At 33.0% G+C, this 22,050-nt stretch overlaps 2 protein-coding genes across 6 annotated transcripts; one reads left to right on the top strand and one right to left on the bottom strand.

The window, feature by feature from the left end:
* The first annotated feature begins 1,891 nt into the window (after positions 1-1,891).
* Positions 1,892-6,904, top strand: LOC130940584 (protein DA1-related 2-like). Its single transcript, XM_057868772.1, has 12 exons — positions 1,892-2,228; positions 2,363-2,517; positions 3,260-3,350; positions 3,441-3,546; positions 4,358-4,481; positions 4,706-4,789; positions 4,954-5,073; positions 5,151-5,363; positions 5,712-5,774; positions 5,858-5,970; positions 6,264-6,322; positions 6,403-6,904. Exons 1-12 carry the CDS (start codon positions 2,063-2,065, stop codon positions 6,720-6,722), a joined length of 1,614 nt encoding a protein of 537 aa, XP_057724755.1. The 5' UTR covers positions 1,892-2,062; the 3' UTR covers positions 6,723-6,904.
* On the bottom strand, positions 6,903-11,503 carry LOC130940585 (uncharacterized). 5 transcript variants are annotated; one of them, XR_009070344.1, is made up of 9 exons: positions 10,735-11,503; positions 10,038-10,214; positions 9,785-9,934; positions 9,333-9,434; positions 9,168-9,238; positions 8,987-9,054; positions 8,599-8,667; positions 8,363-8,436; positions 7,652-8,253 (listed from the first exon to the last, which is right to left on the bottom strand). XR_009070344.1 is itself a non-coding variant. In XM_057868773.1 (7 exons), the coding sequence occupies exons 1-7, from the start codon at positions 10,912-10,914 to the stop codon at positions 7,659-7,661; spliced, it is 984 nt and encodes a 327-aa protein (XP_057724756.1). In that variant the 5' UTR covers positions 10,915-11,501; the 3' UTR covers positions 6,903-7,658. The 5 variants fall into 5 exon arrangements, 1 of the variants encoding a protein (XP_057724756.1); XR_009070345.1 differs by having other exon boundaries at positions 7,656-7,894; XR_009070343.1 differs by having other exon boundaries at positions 8,363-8,667; positions 10,735-11,499.
* Positions 11,504-22,050: the final 10,547 nt, after the last annotated feature.

Here is a 22,050-nt window from a genome sequence, read left to right as displayed (position 1 = left end):
TAAACTGCGTATACTATGAAGAGATTAAAACGTATCCTTTCCAATTTTATATATATATATATATATATATATATATATATATATATATATATATATATATATATATGAGTCATTTTAGTATAACTATATTTTAGTGACTATTGTAATTACGGTATTTAAAAAAGTATTACTTAAAAAAATTTATCAAAATATAAAAAATATGATTCTAATTTTAATAATATTTATATATAATTATACTAAATTCACATTATATATATATATTATATATATAATATATATATATATATATATATATATAATGGTTGTGTCACGTCAAAGGGGAGACAAACAGCACAAAAGGGTTTGCTTTGGTGGAAAGGACAAGAGAGAATAACCATTTAACAAATAAATAAAATAAAATCAGAATAAAAAATAAAAAACATTGAATCAATACAATAATGGCAGATACATATAATTAATTTTTTGTTTTTGGGTTGCGAACATAGAGTTCAGGATATGGTTGTATTTTTGTGTTGTGAGTTTTTGTCAATGCTAGAGGTGGTAACATGTATTTTATCTGCGGGTATTTAATTCGATCTAATCTAATTGATTGAGTAGGGTTGTCAACTTGATTCGCAACAGATAGGATAGGGTGTGGGTAGAGTTTTTATGCGAGTTGGATACTAATTGGGTAGAATTATCAATCTGATCCGCAACGGTAGGATAAAATGCAGGTAGAGTTCTGGTGCGGGTCAGGTAGGGTACATGTTGAGTTTCAATTCTACTCGATCAATCCGCACTATATATATATATATATTGAACTAAGAGCATCTCATTAAATGCAAAAGATACTTAGCCACTAAAAGAAGATCACTAATTCATAATTTAATATTTTTTTTTACATAAAAATCAATTTTATTTTAAATTATCATCAAGTTATATAATAATGTCACATTTTTTTAATAACTTGCAAGTAGGATTGGGTACCCACGAATTAAGAACAAGTAGAATTAGGGTTGAGATATTCTCAACCCGCGTATAGGATTAGAATTGAATCCAAACCCTATCCTATCTTATCTATGGCCACCCCTAGTTAGTGTAATGATTCTGAATTTTGGTTAAAAAAACATTGTTGAGTGATGGATAGTAAAATGAAAGGATTCATGAAAAAGGAAGAGGAGTGAGACAACGAGGAGACAGAGATTTTTAATTCTTTTGGAGGGATAAATTAGTTTTTATATTTAAAATTTATTTGTCTTTATTTCAGTAAATTTTATACCCTATATGATTTCTACTTAATATTTATACATTATCGTATTTGATATAGAAGATTATCATTTTACAATTAGTTAAAAAAAATAATTTAACTAATAAGTTTAATAAATGAAGATCAATATAATATTTTAGAATGATTAGAGTACTTTGTCTTTTGGATAAATGATTATATCTGTTATTCATGTGTATAAATTGGCATCCACTTTTGTCCTAAAAAAATGAACAATGTTATAAGTCATTCTAAAAACAACTTAACATTGTTGTGTTCCAAATAAAATTGGGCACATAAAAGACATGGTATTATTCTATGAATAATCACAAAAATGGTTGAAGTTGACAGTTACAAAAGAAGGAAAAACTGAAACTGAAAACTGTCTCTATACTCTTTGTTACCCGGCAAAAGTTCTTGGAAACCCAAGAAGAGGCATGTGAAAAAGCAACAAAGAGAAAAGAAATTAAAGTACAGTTAGTTATAAACACTACAACTACTTTCAAGTTTCAACTTCTGCTTCTGCTTCTTCTGTTCCTGTTTCTGTTTCTGCTTCATGCATGCGTGCAAACACAGCACTTCTTTTTCTTTTCCTACCCTTTTTCTTTTTTTTTCCCACATTTTCTTTCTCTCTCTAAATCCACTTTGATTCTCTACAATCCACATCAGATTCCCCCTCCTCTACAACCCCATCTTTCTTCCATCCTCTAACTTTCTCTTCATTGCTTTCCAAGCCAAGAATCTCACAGATTCCTCTCCCTCATCACCACCCTTCAACTACTACTACTATTAACCAACCTTCCTTCTTTCTTTCATTCCATGGAACTTGTTTCCTACCTCTCATTCTCCAACCTCTTTCTTCTTTCTCTCCCTACCTCCTGTCCTTTTCCTTCCTCTTTCTTCACTTTTTCTTCTCTCAAAGTCTCTATCTCATATATGGCTCCTCCTTCAGATATCAATCACTTTTCTCATCCATGTATATATGGTATGAAGCTATTAATTGAACTTTCAACTACTTTCTGTTGATTTAATTGATGGGTATTCTCAAAGTCTTTCAATTTAGTTACACTTTTCATATGGTGGTTCTAATTCTGATTGAAACATTTTGGTTGTAAGCAGGGGATTATAGTTCTTCACGCTCAGAGAGAAGGCCTAGTTTCATGAAATGGTTAAGTAGGCTTTTCAAAGGAGGGTCCAATAGAGGAAGAGGTGGCCGTCGCCTGCAAGAACCGGACGAGGAAAACATCGCTTGGCGCGCACCCCCTAGACCATTTGTAAACTCTAAATTACCTATTCTCTTCAATGATGTCTATTGTTGCTTTCCTCAAAGCAAAGAATGCAAGTTCTTAGTAGAATCAAGCACTTACCACTAAGTCAAAAGTTATAGCTATTAGCAAAATTGAATTTTACAGACATATTTCTCCTTTCTATGATTCGAATTATACACTCATGTTGCATTCTCCTGATGCTTAGTAGTTCCTTAAAAGTTAGAACATCTGAGTGACTTCTTCTCTTTTTATCAATGCATAACTTGTTTTGTACTAATGTCAATTTGAATTCTCACTGTGTTTTAACAACAGAACAGTTTCATTGGATTTCAATGAAAAAAAAGGGAAAATTTAACTCTTAGGTGGGAAAATTTGAATGTCATAATCATGCTTCCCTACAACTGTACTAATAGATTTCATATCCAAATCCAAGTGATGACATTTCATTCAATGTCATAAATCCTACTTTGTATCTTGTGCACCAGAAATTTATGGATTTCTTATGATTTATGAATCATGTGCATCCTTTATTGATAAGTCATGTCAGCTCTTTCTGAACAATTGTTTTAAGCATATGCCATATAATTATGCCCCCTCTAGATTGATTATTCAGCTTTGTGAAACCGAAAATTATTATTCACTTCCAACTATCAATTGCTTTGATGAAGAACTTTATTGAATTTATTTACCATTACATGCTTGATTAAGGACAAGAGAATATCTTGAATAATACTGCTGATGTAACTAGGATGATGGTTCTAGAGCTCATAACAGGGAGAATGATGATCTCGGCCATGCGATGTCACGATCTTCAGCAGAAGATTTAAAGCGACCAAATGGTAGGTACTTAATTTTCAAAGAAATGTTTAGTTCCATGCTATCATGATCCTTCTGACCATAGCTTTTTAAACTTTGATTTTATTTGTTAGCACATGAAGGATATAATTGGGGGACAGACAATGATGATTATGGAAAAGCACTTCAAGCTGCATACCCTCCATATAATGCTGCTCCATATTACCCCAGAGATTATAGGTAAAACTGAATCTTTTACTGAAATATGGATGCCATAGTTCAATTGTTTTATTTCACTTTAGTCAATATCAAGGGTTATTGATATTGGTCATATAGAACTAATTGAAATAACTTTTTATGCTTTTTCCACATCCTCAAGATTTTTCAGGCATTATATATAAAATCACTTTATCTACATGGAAGCATCTAACCAGATGTAAATGTAATTACTTTAGTTGATCAAATACTTTCAATGTTTAAGAAAATTTGGATGAAGATAAACGACTTTATATCAATAAATGATGGATTGATGGTCCTGGTGCATCATTTCTTGTTTTTTCGAATGAACCAAGTTGCAAAAGGAATAAGAATCTGTTCTCTCAGTACCCTTTCCAAACAAATTAAGAAAAGTTGAAAAGAAACTAGATGCATTTGCTGGCATACAGTCACCACCTTGCTTCAACTCCTCAACCTCTAAAGAAGGCCTCAAGAGGAATTTTGAAAAGCATAAACTTGCATCAAGTTTCTTACATCTAACTCCATCTCGTTCACAAATCATATTGTGACATGTGAAAGTCTGTTTTGAAATAACTAACAAAACGGCATATACTTATCTCAGGAAAATATCTATGTATTATTATTTGATTCAAGAATCAGATAGAATAAATATAAGGAATCTATTCTAATAATCTAGTTTTCTCTGAAATGAAAAATACAAGGGGTAAGAGAGGGACTAAAGCCTACCACTTCCATCTATCTAAATATATAATCAAAATGAAACTCATATTACTACCATTTATAACTTTGTAATGAGTATTTTGCTTTTGAATAGAAAAATATGTGGAGGGTGTAACCAGGAGATACTCTATGGAAATTGTTTGGGATGCTTGGATACTTATTTTCATCCAGATTGCTTCCGTTGTCACGCTTGTCAGTATCCCATTACCGAGCGCGAGGTAGTTTGATCTTGATCCTCTGATACTTGTTGGATGTTTGGTTTTGTTTGTTTATAGTTTTCTACACATTTTTCAGACACAGCTTGTGTAAAATACTTGAGATATTTCCCACAAATGAATGTTGTTTTGGACTGTCACCAAAGTTGTATAGTGCTGCAGAAATATTAGTTTTCATACTTGTCTTTCATCATTCTCTTACTGTCTCTTTTTTCTTTTGATGCAAGTTTTCTTTGTCAGGGAAGCATCCATATCACAAGTCCTGTTTTAAAGAGTTGACTCACCCAAAATGTGAAGTTTGCTTCCAATTTGTAAGATCATTGAGCCATTACTAGTTCAGATATCTCTACCTTATCATTGTTATATTCCTGAGTATGGTAGTCAATTTCTATGCATTCATATACCTCCTAGTAATCTTCATGAAACAGGACTCTTAAAATTATTGAAAATATGCATTCATGTTTTATGATTTCAGATTCCTATAAATGCTGCTGGATTGATTGAGTATAGGTGCCACCCCTTTTGGTCCCAAAAATACTGTCCATCTCATGAATATGATCATACATCTCGCTGCTGCAGTTGCGAAAGATTGGAGGTACAACACAGCTATAACTATATTATTCTTTATATGTTCAATAATTTCTTTTTTCTGAATCTGTGTTTTCTTTGAAGCCTCGGAATGTAAAATACTATAGGCTTGAAGATGGAAGAAGTTTGTGCATGGAGTGCATGGAATCTGCTATAATAGACACTGGTGATTGCCAGCCTCTTTATCATTCTATCAGAGATTACTATGAAGGGATGAATATGAAAATAGGTCAACAAATTCCCATGCTTCTTGTGGCCAGAGAAGCACTCAATGAAGCTATTGTTGGGGAGAAAAATGTAAGAGAAATTCCATCCAATGTTTTTTTATATATACCTTTCCAAGTCTCACTGCATATGATGCACCAAATCAGTCCCTAAAAAATTTAGTCAGACATTTTGATTCTCAACAAATTTAATTCCTAAATTAATCTCCAAACTTTTATTTTGTTAGACAATTTAGTCCTCACATTAGATTGTTGGTAACTTCGTATACATGAAAGGACTAGTTTGAGAATTTTAAAAATTCTTATTGCTGTTATATCTATTAAATAACGACAGGACTAATTTGTCTAACTTTTTACCAAAATTTGACGTGAAATAATTCGGTCAATGATGTCATCATTTACTATGTATGGCTTCTTGCAGGCTGTTCATCACATGCCAGAAACAAGGGGCATATGCCTTTCAGAAGAGCAGACTATCACCAGTGTATGAAATTAGAAACATTTTTCTTTAAAAATACATTGAACATTTGTCTGGGAATTACAGTATCTTGCGATTTCATGTGTCAGATACATAGAAAGCCAAGACATGGAGGCCATCGACGAATGACCAGAACTCAAAATCAAATGCTGGTTAGAAGATGTGAAGTTACAGCAATTCTTGTCCTATATGGTCTTCCAAGGTAACTTAAAAGAGTAAATGCTCATTCTCACTCAAATACAAATACCATATATAATTAAAAAAGTGATTTTAAATAAAATTGATTTTGAAAAACAGTACCGATTTAACTAATTAACCAATTTTTTAATCGATTTTTTTATCAATTTTTTGTGAAACTATTTACCTTAAACCTAACCGATTTGATAGTCGATTTTTCCAGTTAACTAAGTCGAACCGGTCAGTTTGGTCCGATTCTCGAAACCATGTTTTTATCATGTACATGCTAGGAGTATTTGATATTTGTATCTGATGCAGGCTACTCACAGGTGCCATCCTTGCACATGAGTTAATGCATGCATGGTTAAGACTTAAAGGTGACAGACATTTTCATCATTATCTTTGTATTATACTCGTAGTATCGGTAATAACATCATATTTATGTTGAACAAAGCAGGTTACCGCAACCTTAATCCTGAAGTAGAGGAAGGTATATGTCAGGTTCTCTCATACATGTGGCTTGAGTCAGAAGTAATGCCATCAACATCTGCAGCAGCAGCATCATCATCTTATCCTTCTTCATCCTCCTCTTCCTCAAAGAAAGGAGCAAAGTCTCATGTTGAAAACAAGTTGGGAGAGTTTTTCTTGAATCAGATTGCAAATGATTCTTCCCCTGCTTATGGTGGTGGCTTTAGAGCTGCAAATGAAGCTGTTAATAAATATGGTTTACGTGCCATTCTTGACCATATTCGTTACACTGGTCTTCTACCAGAGTAGTTAAAAGTCAAACTGAAAAGTGAGAACACAAGTTCATCACTTATTATGGGTTGGAGAACTTTCTTTTTTATTTTGATTTAACAAGTGATTGGTCTTGTATGGTTTAAAACTCAAGACACAACCTTGTAGGCTTGTATTCAACAAGTTTTACTTCCATTGAGCAAAAGAGAAACAAAAATGTTTCTTCATCTATGTTGACAATGTTGATCAACATTTCTCTTATAAATATATTCTGCATAAAATTTCTAATTCACAACAAATTTGTTCCCAACTAAGATTCCACTTGAGATTAATTGTTATTTGTAAGAAAAAGATTTCCTCTAAATGACAACTCTTGAAACTACTCATAATATGAATGTAAGACAATGTACTCTAACTAAAATGACATGTAACTACTAACTATAACTACTCTATTAGTAAGAATAGGTCACTTCTGAAATAACGATCCTTCTTGAGGGGAAAAACAGCAATGCTGCACAACACTGAAAGCCTACAATCACATGGATATCTTCAACTTCATCTGGTGAACAAAGACAGTATATAGATTCCATGTGCAAAAACTGTCTCCTTAAGGCATTCAGTTGCTGATATTATAGTTCATTCCAGTACTCTGTCTTCCAGAGAGCGCAAGCGCAAGACAGAGAAGACCACATGAGAATACAAGACTGCTAACGGGTAAATATTAAATGTTCTTGATGATCTGTACAGGGAAAAAATGCAATCCCCACAGCAGCATCACAAAATTGCCACCATGCGAACCCATGAAATATAATGAACTTAAATCAGTATAACTTACGAACTTAAATCAGTATATAACTTTATCGACTTAATTGTATCTCGGAACTCCAAAGCAGAATTGTGCGATTATGCAGAAATGTCGGCATATAACTTTATCGACTTAATTGTATCTCAGAACTCCAAAGCATAATTGTGCGATTATGCAGAAATGTCGGCTAAAAGCTTCTTCAGTGTATCGTAGGTCATAAAGCAAATGCCTACACCAGGCACCACCTTGTAGTATTCAGGCAAAATTCCTCTGTATAGACCTCGCAGACCTTCAGTCCGAATAATGTGTCTGAACATACCAAAGAGGCCCATTGTATACACACGGGCTCGCCCACCAGCCCCTTCCAGTTGCTTCCGGCGCCTCACAAGATCCAAGGGAAATGTTGCTGCATATCACATAACAGATGAATTGAACCATATCCATTCTTGTAAGAAATTCAATTTAGCACAGGATTGTATTGTAGATGAGATCATAACTTGTTCATATTAGTCATCAAATTTGATAAAATCATAAAACAATTGTAAAGAAAATATGCATTCAACAAATCCAGAACATAAAAGATGCAAAACAAAACACAGCCTTAGTTATACAAAGACAAGAAATATATAAGATTTAGATTACTCCCCCACAAAGAACTGTAGTGAGATTTCCTTTAATTCATTTACTTTCATCAGAAGGAACTCGATTATACTATGTTTCCTTTGACCAAAATCTCCTTCATTTTGGACTATGCTGAAAGGAACACTATAAAAGCAGCAAGAACAGATTCCTCAGAAACATATCAACAATGCTTGAAGGATTCTGATACCAAACCAAGCATCAGGTGATAGGTAAGCCTAAGTGAGAAGCATACCTCAAAGAGGACGCCTCTCACATTTGATAACTCAGGAAATTTTCATCAGTAATGCCACCCCATGATAGAATTCACTGCATAGGTTAGCTTGGGGAGACATGTCAAGTAATAAAACTTGGAAAGATGATTACTTGAGCTTATATAATAATAAAGTTAATAGAGAGACAGGAAAAGGTTTGGTTTGTTGTCTTCCTTACTAACTTCTCATATGCCAGAGATAAAATAACAATTCCAACCTGGTCTCTGGTTCTAGGGGTCAATCTGGTTAGATACTTGGTGCACTTCCTGCACCAAACTCTCTTTGTCTGCATCAAAAGCATAGTAAAGTACTACAGACATTAACTCCTTTAATATTCTAGGGTTTAGCAATTCAATAGTTTGAGTGAAGGATTCTTAACTGTAATTGCAAATCTAATAATGAGATAAAACAGAACTATATTAAATGCTCCAATGGCATACTACTAGACATAGGAAAAAGGTAAAATACCAAGTTGCAAGAAAATCAAAACTGCAAATTGTCAAAATATTAGTGTAACAAGGCACAACAAAGGTTCAAGATATCAAGAATATTTGTGACAAGGATCACCTTAGTTCAACTAGTCAATTTGCCTTTAGATAACTCACCTGTTGATGATGCAATGCCTGAAAGACTGCCACAAGCCAGACTGACAACAGCAGCTGAATCATTGGGTCTGATGTGGGACAGATAGATAATGAACATCAATATCATGCTGGCTATAGAATATATCAAATAAGGCAGAGGTAGAGGTCATGTTAACACTATATTAATTTTTGGACTGATTACCTATTTGATTGCCAATAAGATCTCATGCTTTCATATACAGTGAAGCTTATTGCTATACTTGGTCCTACAGTCTGCATTAACACCAGGAGATGCATCTTACTAACAGAAAGAAACACACTTTTACAAGTAATATATTAAAGTGCTAAGTTGTTAATAACGGCATACCAAGAGTGTAGTTCCAAGTCCCTTGTAAAGGCCAAATATTCCCTCTTCCTTGCTAATAGTTTGTAAAGCATTAAATATACCACTATAGTATGAGGTGTTTGTCTGCATTATTTTAGTATCAGCAATTGATATTAAGCACATTACACATCAAAATTCACCAAGACTAAATTAACATCAAAGGTATATAATCTGACTTCAAGATAAGGCAATAGGCGCTCAGATTTGCACAAAGCTTGTTGCATACAAGTGACTAAGGTGCAACACAGACTACTTATGCAATTGATTCTGATTATAAGGGACAAAATTAAATTGACTGGGATGACAACTCAGGCACAAAATGTTGGATGAAAATCTAGAACTTAAACCATACATATTGGCAAAATTCATAAGGCCAGGCAGACTAAAGGAGTGAATGTTAAATAAGACAAAAACGCTAAATATTTAAATCTCACCTGAGCAGCAAGCCGTGTTCTTACAAGATCCAACGGATAAGTAGATGCAGAAGCAGTTATTCCTGCCAGACCACCACCTACAAACTGTATGCAAAGATCTGCGCTGACATTATCTGTATGACTTTGCAATACAGGAATTGTCTTCAATAACTGCACAAATAACCAATCTTAGAACAATAAAAACTTATAAATAAAAAATTTCTCTGTAAGATAGTCCAATGAAAATAAATATATGCATCAGAATAGGAATAACCTTCTTGTAGTGCTCATATGCATAAAAGTTAACAGACGAATAGGGTAGGCGGTGAGCAATTGTAACCAAATTTCCTTTCCAGAAAGCTCGAAATCCCTCTTCATGAATAATTCTTGATGCCTCACTCCATATGCTGAGTTTTCTCAAAGTTGCAACATTAGAATGCATGCCTTGAACCTAAAAGATGGCAAAAATTAGAAAAGTATGGTACGCTAGACATAGATCAGATAATACAATAGAAAATGAACAAGATTGAAGTCATTGAAAATATATGCATCCTCTAAAACGGGTGCCGCAATGTAACGTGGCAAAATTTCTGGCAAAAGAATAAAACTAAATAAGGAAGGGAATTATATTCAAACACCCAACCCCCCAAAATCAATGTGAAGCTAAACAAAACATAACTCAAACTATACTCAAAAGAAGTTCGAAGTTCATTCTTTTCGCTTCCCAGCTTATCATTAATCCACCATTCCCTTTTTCTTCCAATTTAATAAAAAAAAAAACACTGAATTTTGGACCACAACTAGTTCGCTAGTTCCCAACTGAAAATTTATTTCATGACAATAATAATACAGAAAAAAACATTCAGAAAAATTGTGGCAAAATTTCAGTATAAGCACCAAAAAGTTCATTTTTTTTTTCTTAAAAAGTAGTAATTAATGAAAAAAAAAACACTTGACCGTAAATTTGGAACCTGAAAGAGGATGGTGAGTCTCGCAAGCGGCGCCGTACAGGTCTTGGCGAGGGCGCCGGCGACTCCTCCTGCAAGAAGCTGCGACACCGTCCCAAGCTGCTGTGGCTTCTGCTGCGGCGGCTGAACCAGCTTCCTCACACCTCCCTCCACCGCCACGCCAACCCTAGCCTCCGTTTGCATCTCCAATTTTGTATTTTTTTTTCCTTATCGCTCAAAAAATTTCACAAACCCTTCCCTCACTAAACCGAATCCACACTAACACCAAAACTCCAAAACGCAACGTATCGCTTTAAAAAGAATCAAACTTCAACTATCAGAAGATTGAACCAAAACTGAGTATCAAGCATTTCCTTTCCCCCATTCCACACTCTATTTGTTCTCTTCTTTACTTCGTCGACTTAGCTATGGGAAATTTCAAAACAAGGTTTTCCCTTTCTTTTTCTTTTTTTTTTCTTTTTCCTTTTTTCCCCTCTCTCGCCTTCACTTACTTGCGACGTCGTTTTTGTGACGTGGCTTGTGTGAAACGATGCCGTATTAGCCTAGGTTGGTTTCACGAGGAAAATTAGAGCAAAATGGTGGTTGTTCACTATCGAGGGTTGCACAGTAGTTTGGTGTTCCGCGTCAGTAAGATGGTAGAATAGATTTTGAAATAAAAGATCGACGGTGAGAATTGATTTTACTTTGGTTTGAAGGAAAGAGTCTACCGTGGTAACAAGTGTAGGAGAATGTTACTGTTTGGGAGAATATGTGGGCTTTTGTGGGGAATATGCGAGTTGCTGCCAATTGTGATTTTGAGAAATGAGAAACTCAGAAATTGTGGCCAGCTATCAGTATTTAACCATTTATGGTTAAGGTTAGGGTAACGTCGGTTTAACCAGTGTCCTATCAGAAGTAGACACGTGTCCTTGATTTTTATCATATATCAAATTTTAAAAGATAAAAAGTTTGCTAATTAATCATTTTAATAACAACTTTTTTTTTTTTATCTTGAGAAGAGTTTAAGAATAATTTTAAATGGTAGTTTCTTGTTTTGTTTTTCTTTGTTTAGTTTATCATCAAAAATTTTAATAACAATTTTTTAAAATATAGTTGGATTAATGAGTTAAATTCTTAAAAGATTTACTTTAATATTAAAGATAAAATAGTTAATATTTTGATTTAATCCTTTAAATTGTTGAATATTATAATTTCAAATGAATAAAATTAATTTAATAATTTTATTATATTAGAAAATTTTGATAAGGAGATACTAGTGTTTAACAAAGAGAATGTATGTATCATAAGTTACTAGTATTTATTTATTATAAGAAAAAATGTTAAATAACTAATTAAGAAATTAAAGTAAATGTTACTATCGACCTAATTTGCTTTTGTCTTTTGCTGGTGCTTTTCTTTCTTACATCTTGGAATCTGTTGGGGATTGGTGGCCGAAATTGTAAAAGAAAAGCCATTGCTATTGTTTATTTAAAATTTTAAAGTTTAGAAGGTTAAGCTTTAAAGCAAAGATAAAATATAATTAAATTAGATACTAAAAAAAATTGTCTCCGAAAAATCATCTAATCTTTATTTTGATTTTCAAAAAATAAAATTAATCAACATAATTTTTAAAAGATCATTGCATTGGTCAAATTCATTCTTCCGTAATTTCAGTAGCACACTCTAAATTTTAGTCACGTTGATATTGAGTAGATAAGTTTGTTAAATTAAATCAATTCTAATATTAGAAATCTAATTTTAAATTCATCACCATCTTCTAAAATCATCCCTCATTCAATTTTATTTCCTTACGCTAAAATTTTTCACTTTTTCACCTTCTATACGACAACGTTTCGAGTTTCAACCAACTTTTATTGTTGTTCTTCTTCTTCACTGGCAAAACAAAGAAGAGAAAACGTGTGTGAATGGCTACAGCACCGTTGAAGTCTCAGCCTCTTCACAACTTCACTTTACTGTTTTTGAAATAGGGAGGTACCGGTATTGTCAAGAGCCACCATATAACCATCTCCAACAACAACCACCACCACCGCCGCTTCGGCCATCTTGTCTTTGATCACGAGCATGACTCTCACTCCGATAACCGCCTACCATGTGTCAGATCTTAACCACCGAGAATCAACCGCTATGCTGTTTTCCCTTCCAACCACCACAGCAACAGCCACAACCAAAACAAAAATCACACTCCTTCACTTCATAACCGCATCACCAACACCAATAACGAGCATGAGGACGAAGAGGAAAAGGAAAAGCAGAATGACGCCAAGATAGCTAAAGTAGCCGGGGCGGAAGAGGCAGTGCAGAAGCCGTGGAGCCTGAGGCCGAGGAAGCAGACAGTGCCGGCAATTACGGGTGGAACGTCAATGAGCAGGAATAGTGAAGGAGTGGAAGTGGCGAATGGCGAAGGAGGTACAATGCTCGAGGAGGTTCTAGATCGCACTTTTAAAGGAAGAAATCGAGGAGTAGTGATGGGGAGAAACGTTTGAATATCCATTATGGAGATTAAATGACGTTGTATCACAACTTGTGGGGAAAAAAACAAAGCTATGTCATTTTTGGGATTGCTACGCTGTCAGTTAACGTTCCAAGTTAGTAAATATTAGCCATGTCAGCTATTTAGATGACGGAAGAATGAACTTGACCAATGCAGTTATCTTTCGGAGATTACTTTGATTGTTTATCTTTTGGGGATCAAAATGAAGATTAGATAATCCTCTAAGGACGATTTTGACTATTAACCCAATTTTAAAATATAAATTTTAAATTTATGTAAAATAGGAATGTTTATCGAAAGAGCTTAACTACATCAATAAAAACATTCAAACGGAATCAATAAATTTGGGTTGAATTAGTTTAAGTAGTTAGAATATTCAAATTTATGGCACTTTTTAACATGTAAATTTCATATTTAATACAATGACCGAATTAATTAAATTTAAATAGTATCCAAAATTTAATGATTTATATTTACATTTTATAATCAATTAGGTGTCTTATTTTTTTAGAAATTATCTTATATTGTGCTAGAAATTGTGTGAAAGTTTAGATTGTTTGACAAAATCTACAAATTAATTTTCAACCTTAAAATATGTATTTTTGGTTTTTGAAAAATAGTAAGGGATAAGCTTTTAAAGTTTTTGTGGGTCTTTGGTGGATTTGACGATTAAGGAATAATAATATTTTCAATTCAGCCAAACCGTGGTCACCGAATAAAATCACAGATTTGGCTCTAGTTTCAACGTAGGAACTTAGGTCCCTGTTTTTTTTAGATAAATCGTGTTTCTTTGCCTCTTTCTATTAGTAATAGTTGGATATTGTCTTCTCATGATACGTGTGAGATTAATTGTGATGCCAATATTTGTAGTAGTAGAGACAAAATTGACTTTATTTGTGTAAGTAGAGATTGGAATGGTAATTGGCAACGAGGCTGCATAGGAATTTTAACTAGTAGTAGTGTTTTTTATGAAAAAGTATTTGTCATTTAGAGAGTTTTTGTTCTTATTTGGGATGCTGGTCATAGAGATGTCATATGTGAGACTGCTATTCTAAATTAAGTAGTTTGTACAATAATAGGGATAGCTCTGACTCGCGTAACTTGCCAAAAAAAGATAGATCGGGCTAAAGTTGTGAGACCGCTATAATAAAAAAGTTCGTCTAATTTGTGGATTTTGGCAAGTTTCGGCAGGACGGGGCGAGCATGCCTAACAGGCCCATTATTTTTTTATTTAAGTTATAATTTAGATTATGTTTTATGTTTAATTAAGGTTAAATTACACACTTGGTCCCTACATTTTCAGTGAAATTATAAATTGGTCCCTACACTTTAAAATTTTGCAATTAAGTCTTTAAAGAGAATTAAAATTTGCAATTTAATCTTTATCGGTCAAAAAGTGTTGATTTAACAGAATATTCTCAAAATATACTGAGGATATTCTGTTAAAATAGAGAATATGCTAAGAATATTTTGTTAAATTAAACACTTTTTGAACGATGGGGACTAAATTGCAAATTTTAATTCTCTTTATAGACCTAATTACAAACTTTTAAAGTGTAGAAACTAATTTACAATTTCACTGAAAGTATAGGGATCATTTATGTAATTTAACCTTTAATTAATTAAAGAAGACTTGAAGATGTTTAATTATATATTTCGAATAATATTGATTTTATTATTTTGTTTTAAAAAACTTAGTTGATAATTATGTTTATTCGATATTTAGAATTATAAATACTTTAATGTTTGTGAATTTTAAAATTATATTTTTTAAAAAAAATTATAAATTGATTGAAATAATTATAAATATATATATTATTTAATATTTAATGATTTAATAATAAAAAAAAAAGAAGTCCGCCAACCTGCTAAGTGAGACGGGATAAAATTTTAGGATTGTCTCACTAGACAGAACAGATTTTTAGTGGAATAAGACGGACTAGTCCATTTGTCACCTCTATATAACAATAATTTTTTATTAATTATTTAATTTATTAATTCATTGTAATAATGACAAATATGATTCTGCGAATGTATTTTCACTTTTCACTTTGGTTCTGACTCGATCAAAGATTCAAAACTAACATTTGAACACTCCTGAAATATGTAAGTTATTGTTCTTAGAGAATTGAAGGGGGATTCAACTTAATTGGGTCATCTACCACGCGTATAGCGTAACACATGAACGTGAAGGCTTGAACTGTTAAACAGATTCTTATTTTCATTGAGACGGGGACAATGTGACACTCACAGATTCATTAAACTCAACTTAAAACCCAATCATACGGTTATTATTTATATTATATACAAAAATGTACCCAATGCATTTAGCTTGAATATTCTAATATATTATGCATTTCGTTGTCTTTGCACTCTTATCAAGCTAACTGGTAAGCAGCTTTTATTGACCATTTGTGCCCCAAGAAGAATTTCATATTCATTTCCAAGTTGAAAGAAAAAACAAAAAATCAAGTTGTTATATAAAATAGGAAAAGAAAAAAGCGTTGGTGACTAAGTTTTTAGCCAAGATATGTTCAGTCAATTCATTTTAATTCCTTTTATTTATGAAAAAGAGAGAAAGTATAGTTGCACTTTTCTATGCTATTTACATTTTTTTTTTGAAAAAGTTATAGTGTGTATCATTCTTAAAAATAATATATAACAATAAATTAGCATGTTTACAATTATTATTATTATTTTGTAATATTATTAAAAACAAATTAATCTGATTTAAAAAATTATTTTTTTAAACTTAAACATACAAAATATAACAAATAGATAATTAAAATCTATTATCTATTATATATATTATGAAAATCAAATTATTCCAATTAATAACATACTTGACGTAATATATTATTAAAAATATTTTTGATTTATTTTATTTGATTCATTTAAATATATTAATTAATTATTATTAATCAATTACATTAATTATTCAATTTGATTGGAAACAAAAAATGATTTTATTTTAATTTACATTATTTTTTTCTTATATATTTTAATTAATAATTTTAAAAAATTTATAATTAATTATTTATTTAATTTAATTGAAATAAATATCAAATTATTTAATATTTTTTATTACATTAACAAAAACTAATCCATCATATTAATTATTTGATTTGATTGGAATAAATGAATTGATTTTGTTTTAATTTGTATTAATTTTGTTGTCTCGTGTATTTTGATTAATAATTTTAAAAGTGTTATAATTTTTACATAATATATTTATAAGAGAAGTGCTCCATGCTACTTATACGGATGCATGTTTCACTCCGAGCTTTCGTATGATCCTCTTGGCATCGTGCAGTGAAGCCAGAATCTTTGCATGCTCAAGCATCACACAATAGCTCTAGTATCATTCCAAAGGCCTTGTCGCTTACGTCGCACATGCATTTTATATGGTATAGCCTCACCAAGAAAGTTAGTTTCGAGAATTTTGCGCATCCCGGATGCAATTTCTGCTCTCCATCCTCAAGCAGCTCCTCAAAATTACGGGCCGCGTGACTAGGTTCGCTGTACAAATATGGCAACTCTTCGACATCCCCCTCAAAATCTTTGTTGCTCGAGTCATCTTCATCGGCAACAAAACCTGGAAAGTTGAATGCCTCATGAACCATGTTGCGCATTGGATATCGGTAGACGCTACCAGAGTCAGCTTCTTGTGTCTCAGTAGAACTCTCTCCTACGCGTCTCTCCCTGTAATGTAACCAAAAAGTATACTTAGCAGGAAACGGTTTTAACAGCAAATGATCGTAAGCATCCTCTCTAGTTTGAAATAGCCGGAACCCACACGAAGGACATGGACAATGTATCATCCCATCGGATGATGCATTCGCAAATGCGAAGTCCAAAAATTTGTTCAAGTCGGCCTTGTATTCGATACTACCTCGTGGCCTTGAGATCCAACTCTTATCTATATCTACTTTTATGATTTCATATAAACGAATGAATAAAACTTTAATAAGGAAGTAGAAATAGAAAATATTAAAAAAAATCGGACAAACTGTCCAACGGGATATATTAAATTTATCACAATTATGTAGCGGGAGAGTAATATTCTATATTAATTCAATAAGTAATCTCAAAGAGATAACGGGAGAATAAACCGGAAATGAAACAGAGATAAAGGTACTTGCATTCAGGATAATAGATATAATATAGATGGTATTAGGAAGGTTGCTTACTCATGGTCTAATTCTGCACTTTTAAAAAATTACTGGAAGAAAGAATTTCTGGTTCCGAAGCCAAAAAGTGAAATGGAAAAAAAGAGCTTCCTTTAAAAAAAAGGGAAGGAACAGAAGTTAGCGTGTAAAAATATAAAACACAAAAATATGAATAATAGATCACATAGCACAAAAAACAACAAAGCCTCTGAATCTATTCATGTCGTGAGTGGAATAAATCGAAAAATGTTTTGGTGAGCATCTTTTCCAACACCTCCAGCCCTTATTTCCCGTCTTCCAAATTGCTTTTTCATTTTGCGGTATCCTTATTTATTAGATTTTCAGTGATACACCCTAGCTAATCAAACTTCTCTATTACGGAATATTAACTAATATATAGTTAATTAAGTTCACAACATATTCTGGTTTATCATGGATCTCTCCTGAACTCAACTAACAGGACTTGATTATAACTAACTAAATCTAAATATAAACCACTAAGCTAGCTGTATGTTACGGAATCATTCGAATAAAAGCAGTTATGACAACCTAAAATTATGTGCTTTTTATGTTGTTTCCTATAGTCTAAGGGTGGAAAGAAGAAACTAAAATACTCTCTTTACATTGCTTATAAGATTTGTTCACATCAGCTGGTATCGGTTGGTGTACATATTTGGTGCATGTGCTTGTATGCAAATATTATAAATCATGTAACAAATAATGAAATTACTATTTACCCTCGTCAAAAAGATAAAATCTCATTCAGAATCCACAGATAATCATGAAGAACAATCAAGAGGAGGGTCGAAAAACTGAATAAGAGGATTTTGAAGCTTAATTTGGTTTTCAGAAATTTATATCTATCATTTATGATCATTTATATATATACTAACTGTACATGTCATTGAGATAAATCAAGGTTCCTGATATTAGAACTGTAACGATTTCATCATACAAATCAATAATCATAGTAAAAAATATAAGGAAATGGCTAATGCATGTGGGAAGTGAGATCCCCAAAGATGTTGTAGCCACTATATGTTACATAAAGAAAGCCATCTTCATCCTTCTCTTCATATATGGTAGACATAATTGCTCCTATAGGAAGAAGTACATTGTCCACTAAAATGAAGATTGTCTTTTCAACACTTAACTATTGATATTATTACCAAAAGAGTATAACTAATACTCCACCTTAAATTTATCATTTATCAGCTGAATAAAGAAAATCAATGACCATGATAACTGGCTAAGAACTAAGATGTAAATACACAACTCAAAATGCAGTTCAACAAGAATTAATTCAGGTCCTATCACAATATAAAGAAGCATATCAGGTGAAGAAAAAACTAGTTACAAGTCTAATCGACGATTTTATTATATCATCGTTCATATATTAATATCAACCAAAGTTGATGTAAAATATTTCATTTGTAAGTAGCATACCGCTAAACTATCCTCAACTAAACCATTGGAAAACCGACAATACTTGGTCATAAAAAGTGAACACAATTTGATTAGTATACCCCAAAATAGCTCCACTAGTCATATTATATACACCTCGCTCTGTTATGTTTAGACCAACTAGACAAAAGTTCCTCACTTTCAACTTAATATAAGGCTACATAAATAGCTCCACTAGTCATATTATATTACCAAATCAAAGATTAATACTAAAGCGAACAAAATAGTACAAATCAAAGTAATCATGAACCAATTTAAAATATAATAAGTGCTAGAACCCCAACACAATCTTAGGGAACAAACTCGGTCAATAAAATAACAGAAAAGAGAAACTCAGCAAGGTCTTGAACAGAGCACTGATTTTTGTGCTAAAGTCTTAAACAGAGCAAGAGGAAACAAAAATATGATTAACAAAATACAAAAGCTAACCTTAGTAACTAAGAATTCTAAAACAAAAAATATGGGGGTTATAACATTATTTCTTAGCATGACAATATTTATACAAAGTTAGGGGATAGCATGAAATATTTAAGGGATAAAGGGCAAGGGGATAAAGGAAATATTTTTAACTAGGCCAATGTTGCAACTTAGTCCTTTCAACATTTTTCTTTACTCTTAACATTGACTTCATTTGGTAGCTTAGGCCTTTCGATTGTGAATAGTAGCAGGAGCTGTGTTGTTTGTAGATATATGAGTAATTGGTAAGTGTATTTGGATGAGAAATAAGTAGTAATGAAATAACAGGAACTGAAAAACAAGAGTAATAATCTAAAGAGTGTACTATGCTATAGATGATAGAATACTTGAATTCTTTGCAAAGATAACATTTTTACACATATCAACTTTGGAACTCAAACTTTACATATGCAGCTGATGCTCATCCAGCCATTCCAGTCTCAACGTTCATGAAATCTAACCTCGCCAGTATTAGCCACCACCACCATGAGACCAACCCTTACATCTCAACTTTGTACTGGTTTGTTATTCATCAATAATCTAAGTTCTTATCACATCTCTTATGAGTGTATTGAAAAAACCGAGAGCTTCGGATAAATATAGTATTCAAATTCAAACAAGTCTTTTGTTTCATTGATATTTGATAATAGGATTCATTATTTTAGACTATAATTTTAGATATAATTGATACGAATTATCTGTTTCTAGTTTGAGGACTCATCAAATTCATTAACTTACACACTTCAAATTTTGGATGGTAGGTTCTGCTATATGAAAAAAAGAGTTATCACTCCCAATTTATTTCTATGGCTTCTCGTTTCGGGCGACATTGTTGAAAAACTACGCCACAAACCTTTGATTTACCCTTTCAGATACCAGTTAAATTTAGTGAAAAAATAAAAGAAAAAATTCATATGTGAGACAGAGCTAACATACGAAGAACAAGCTAGAACCTTACTTAAAAAGAGGGGTTTTGTACATACCTTTATTGTAACCCACGAATCTGGTCGACGATGGAACCACCTGCAACGGGAAGCGCTGGGCAGCTGTTAGTGGTGCCCGGAGGAGAACGGCGGCAAGGATGCACGCGGGGAGATGTGTTTCGTGCCTCTTCCCCTTATGGTTCATGCGATGAAGACTCTGAACTACGGATCTGATTCTGGAAAGGGTCGACGGCAGGAGGGAGAAGGATTGATCGACAGCGACGAGTCTCCACGGTCACAGATTGGGAAACGGTAAAGCAGGGAAGAGATTCGCGCGCTCTGCACTCTCCTTTGGCGGGTTGCTTAGATAATTGATTTAGGGTATTCTGAGGCGAAGTTGGGTTATAATATTGGTTGATGTTTTCGAATTAGCGGCAGGCTTGGTGGGTTCGATGATGATTAGATTTTTGACGGTTTAGAATTTCACTAATGAAATCTCGTTGTAAAGTATAGTTTCTAAACCAAACAATAATTCTTTCATACAAAAAGTTGTTTGTCACTAGTACAAACCCCTAAAATTTATAAACCGAAGTATTTAAACCTCGGGTCGTTCTCCCTAGGATTTACAATAAAGTGTCTTGTTATTGGTTGTGAGTTATTTTGGGGTTTTGGATAAGAAGCATGAAAAGTAAATGGTAATGAAAATAAACTAACAACTAACAAAGCTCTTGGCAAGATGTGAGAACTAGAAATCCTATCCTAGTTACCTTTCTCAATTGTGATGAGAATTGTTCATTGCTACCACTTAGTTAACCTCTAACCATGGAGGTAAGTCAAGTGGATGAATCAATTTGATTCCTCAAGTCCTAATCAACTCCTAAAGGAATGACTAGCTTTAGAGGCATTCAAATCAATTAGCAACTTCTAATTATCAATCAACAAAAGAATTAGATAACTCAAGAGTCACTAATTACTCTACCTAGGCCAAGAGGAACAAAATCTACACTAAAATCCAACCAAGCATTTCATCAAACACTTGGAAGGCATAAAAGGGAAACATAGTAAATCAACAACAAGAATGAAATCTAACAACAATTATTGAAAGAAATCAACAATAACAATCAAAAGAAACACATTTATTATGAATTACCTTTATTGAATTGAAAGAGAGTAGAGGGAACAATACTAGATCTATAACAAAATACAAGAACAACATAAGAGAGATTATAACAAAAGAATGGAAGAAGAATGAATGTAACTACAAGGAATTGAGATGTAGAAGTAGAAGAAAGCAAAGATTAAAACCTAGATCTAAGAACTAAACTTAATCCTAATCCTAATTCTAGAGAGAGGTGAGAGCTTCTCTCTCTAAAACTCTAAGCTAATCCTAAACTAATGGTAACTAACTAATTGTGATTGATTCATGCCTTCCCCTTAATTCTTCATCCTTTTATTCCTTTTCCTTAGCAATTGGCGCCAAAAATGGGTTCAGAAACCCTCTCAAATCGCCAGGCACGTGTTGCATTAGTGAGGTCATGTGCCGTCATCGACGCGTGCGCGCACGGTACGCGTGCGCGTCCCTGGCTTGCTTCGCAATGTGCGCGCGAGCGCCTTGTGCGCGTGCGCGTGCATGGCCTAGATCAATTCTTTGGCTTTTTTTTGTGCTTCTCTCCACTTGCATGCTTTCTTCCCTGCTCCCTTGATCCATGCCTAACCTATTTCATCCTGAGATTACTAGCAAACACATCAAGGCATCTTATGGAATCAAAGAAGAACTAGAATTCATCAAAATAAGGCTTAAAAAGCATGTTTTTAC

Source organism: Arachis stenosperma, chromosome 7, assembly GCF_014773155.1.
Source record: "Arachis stenosperma cultivar V10309 chromosome 7, arast.V10309.gnm1.PFL2, whole genome shotgun sequence".
NCBI lineage: Eukaryota > Viridiplantae > Streptophyta > Magnoliopsida > Fabales > Fabaceae > Arachis > Arachis stenosperma.
This window is presented reverse-complemented; position numbering and strand designations above follow the sequence as displayed.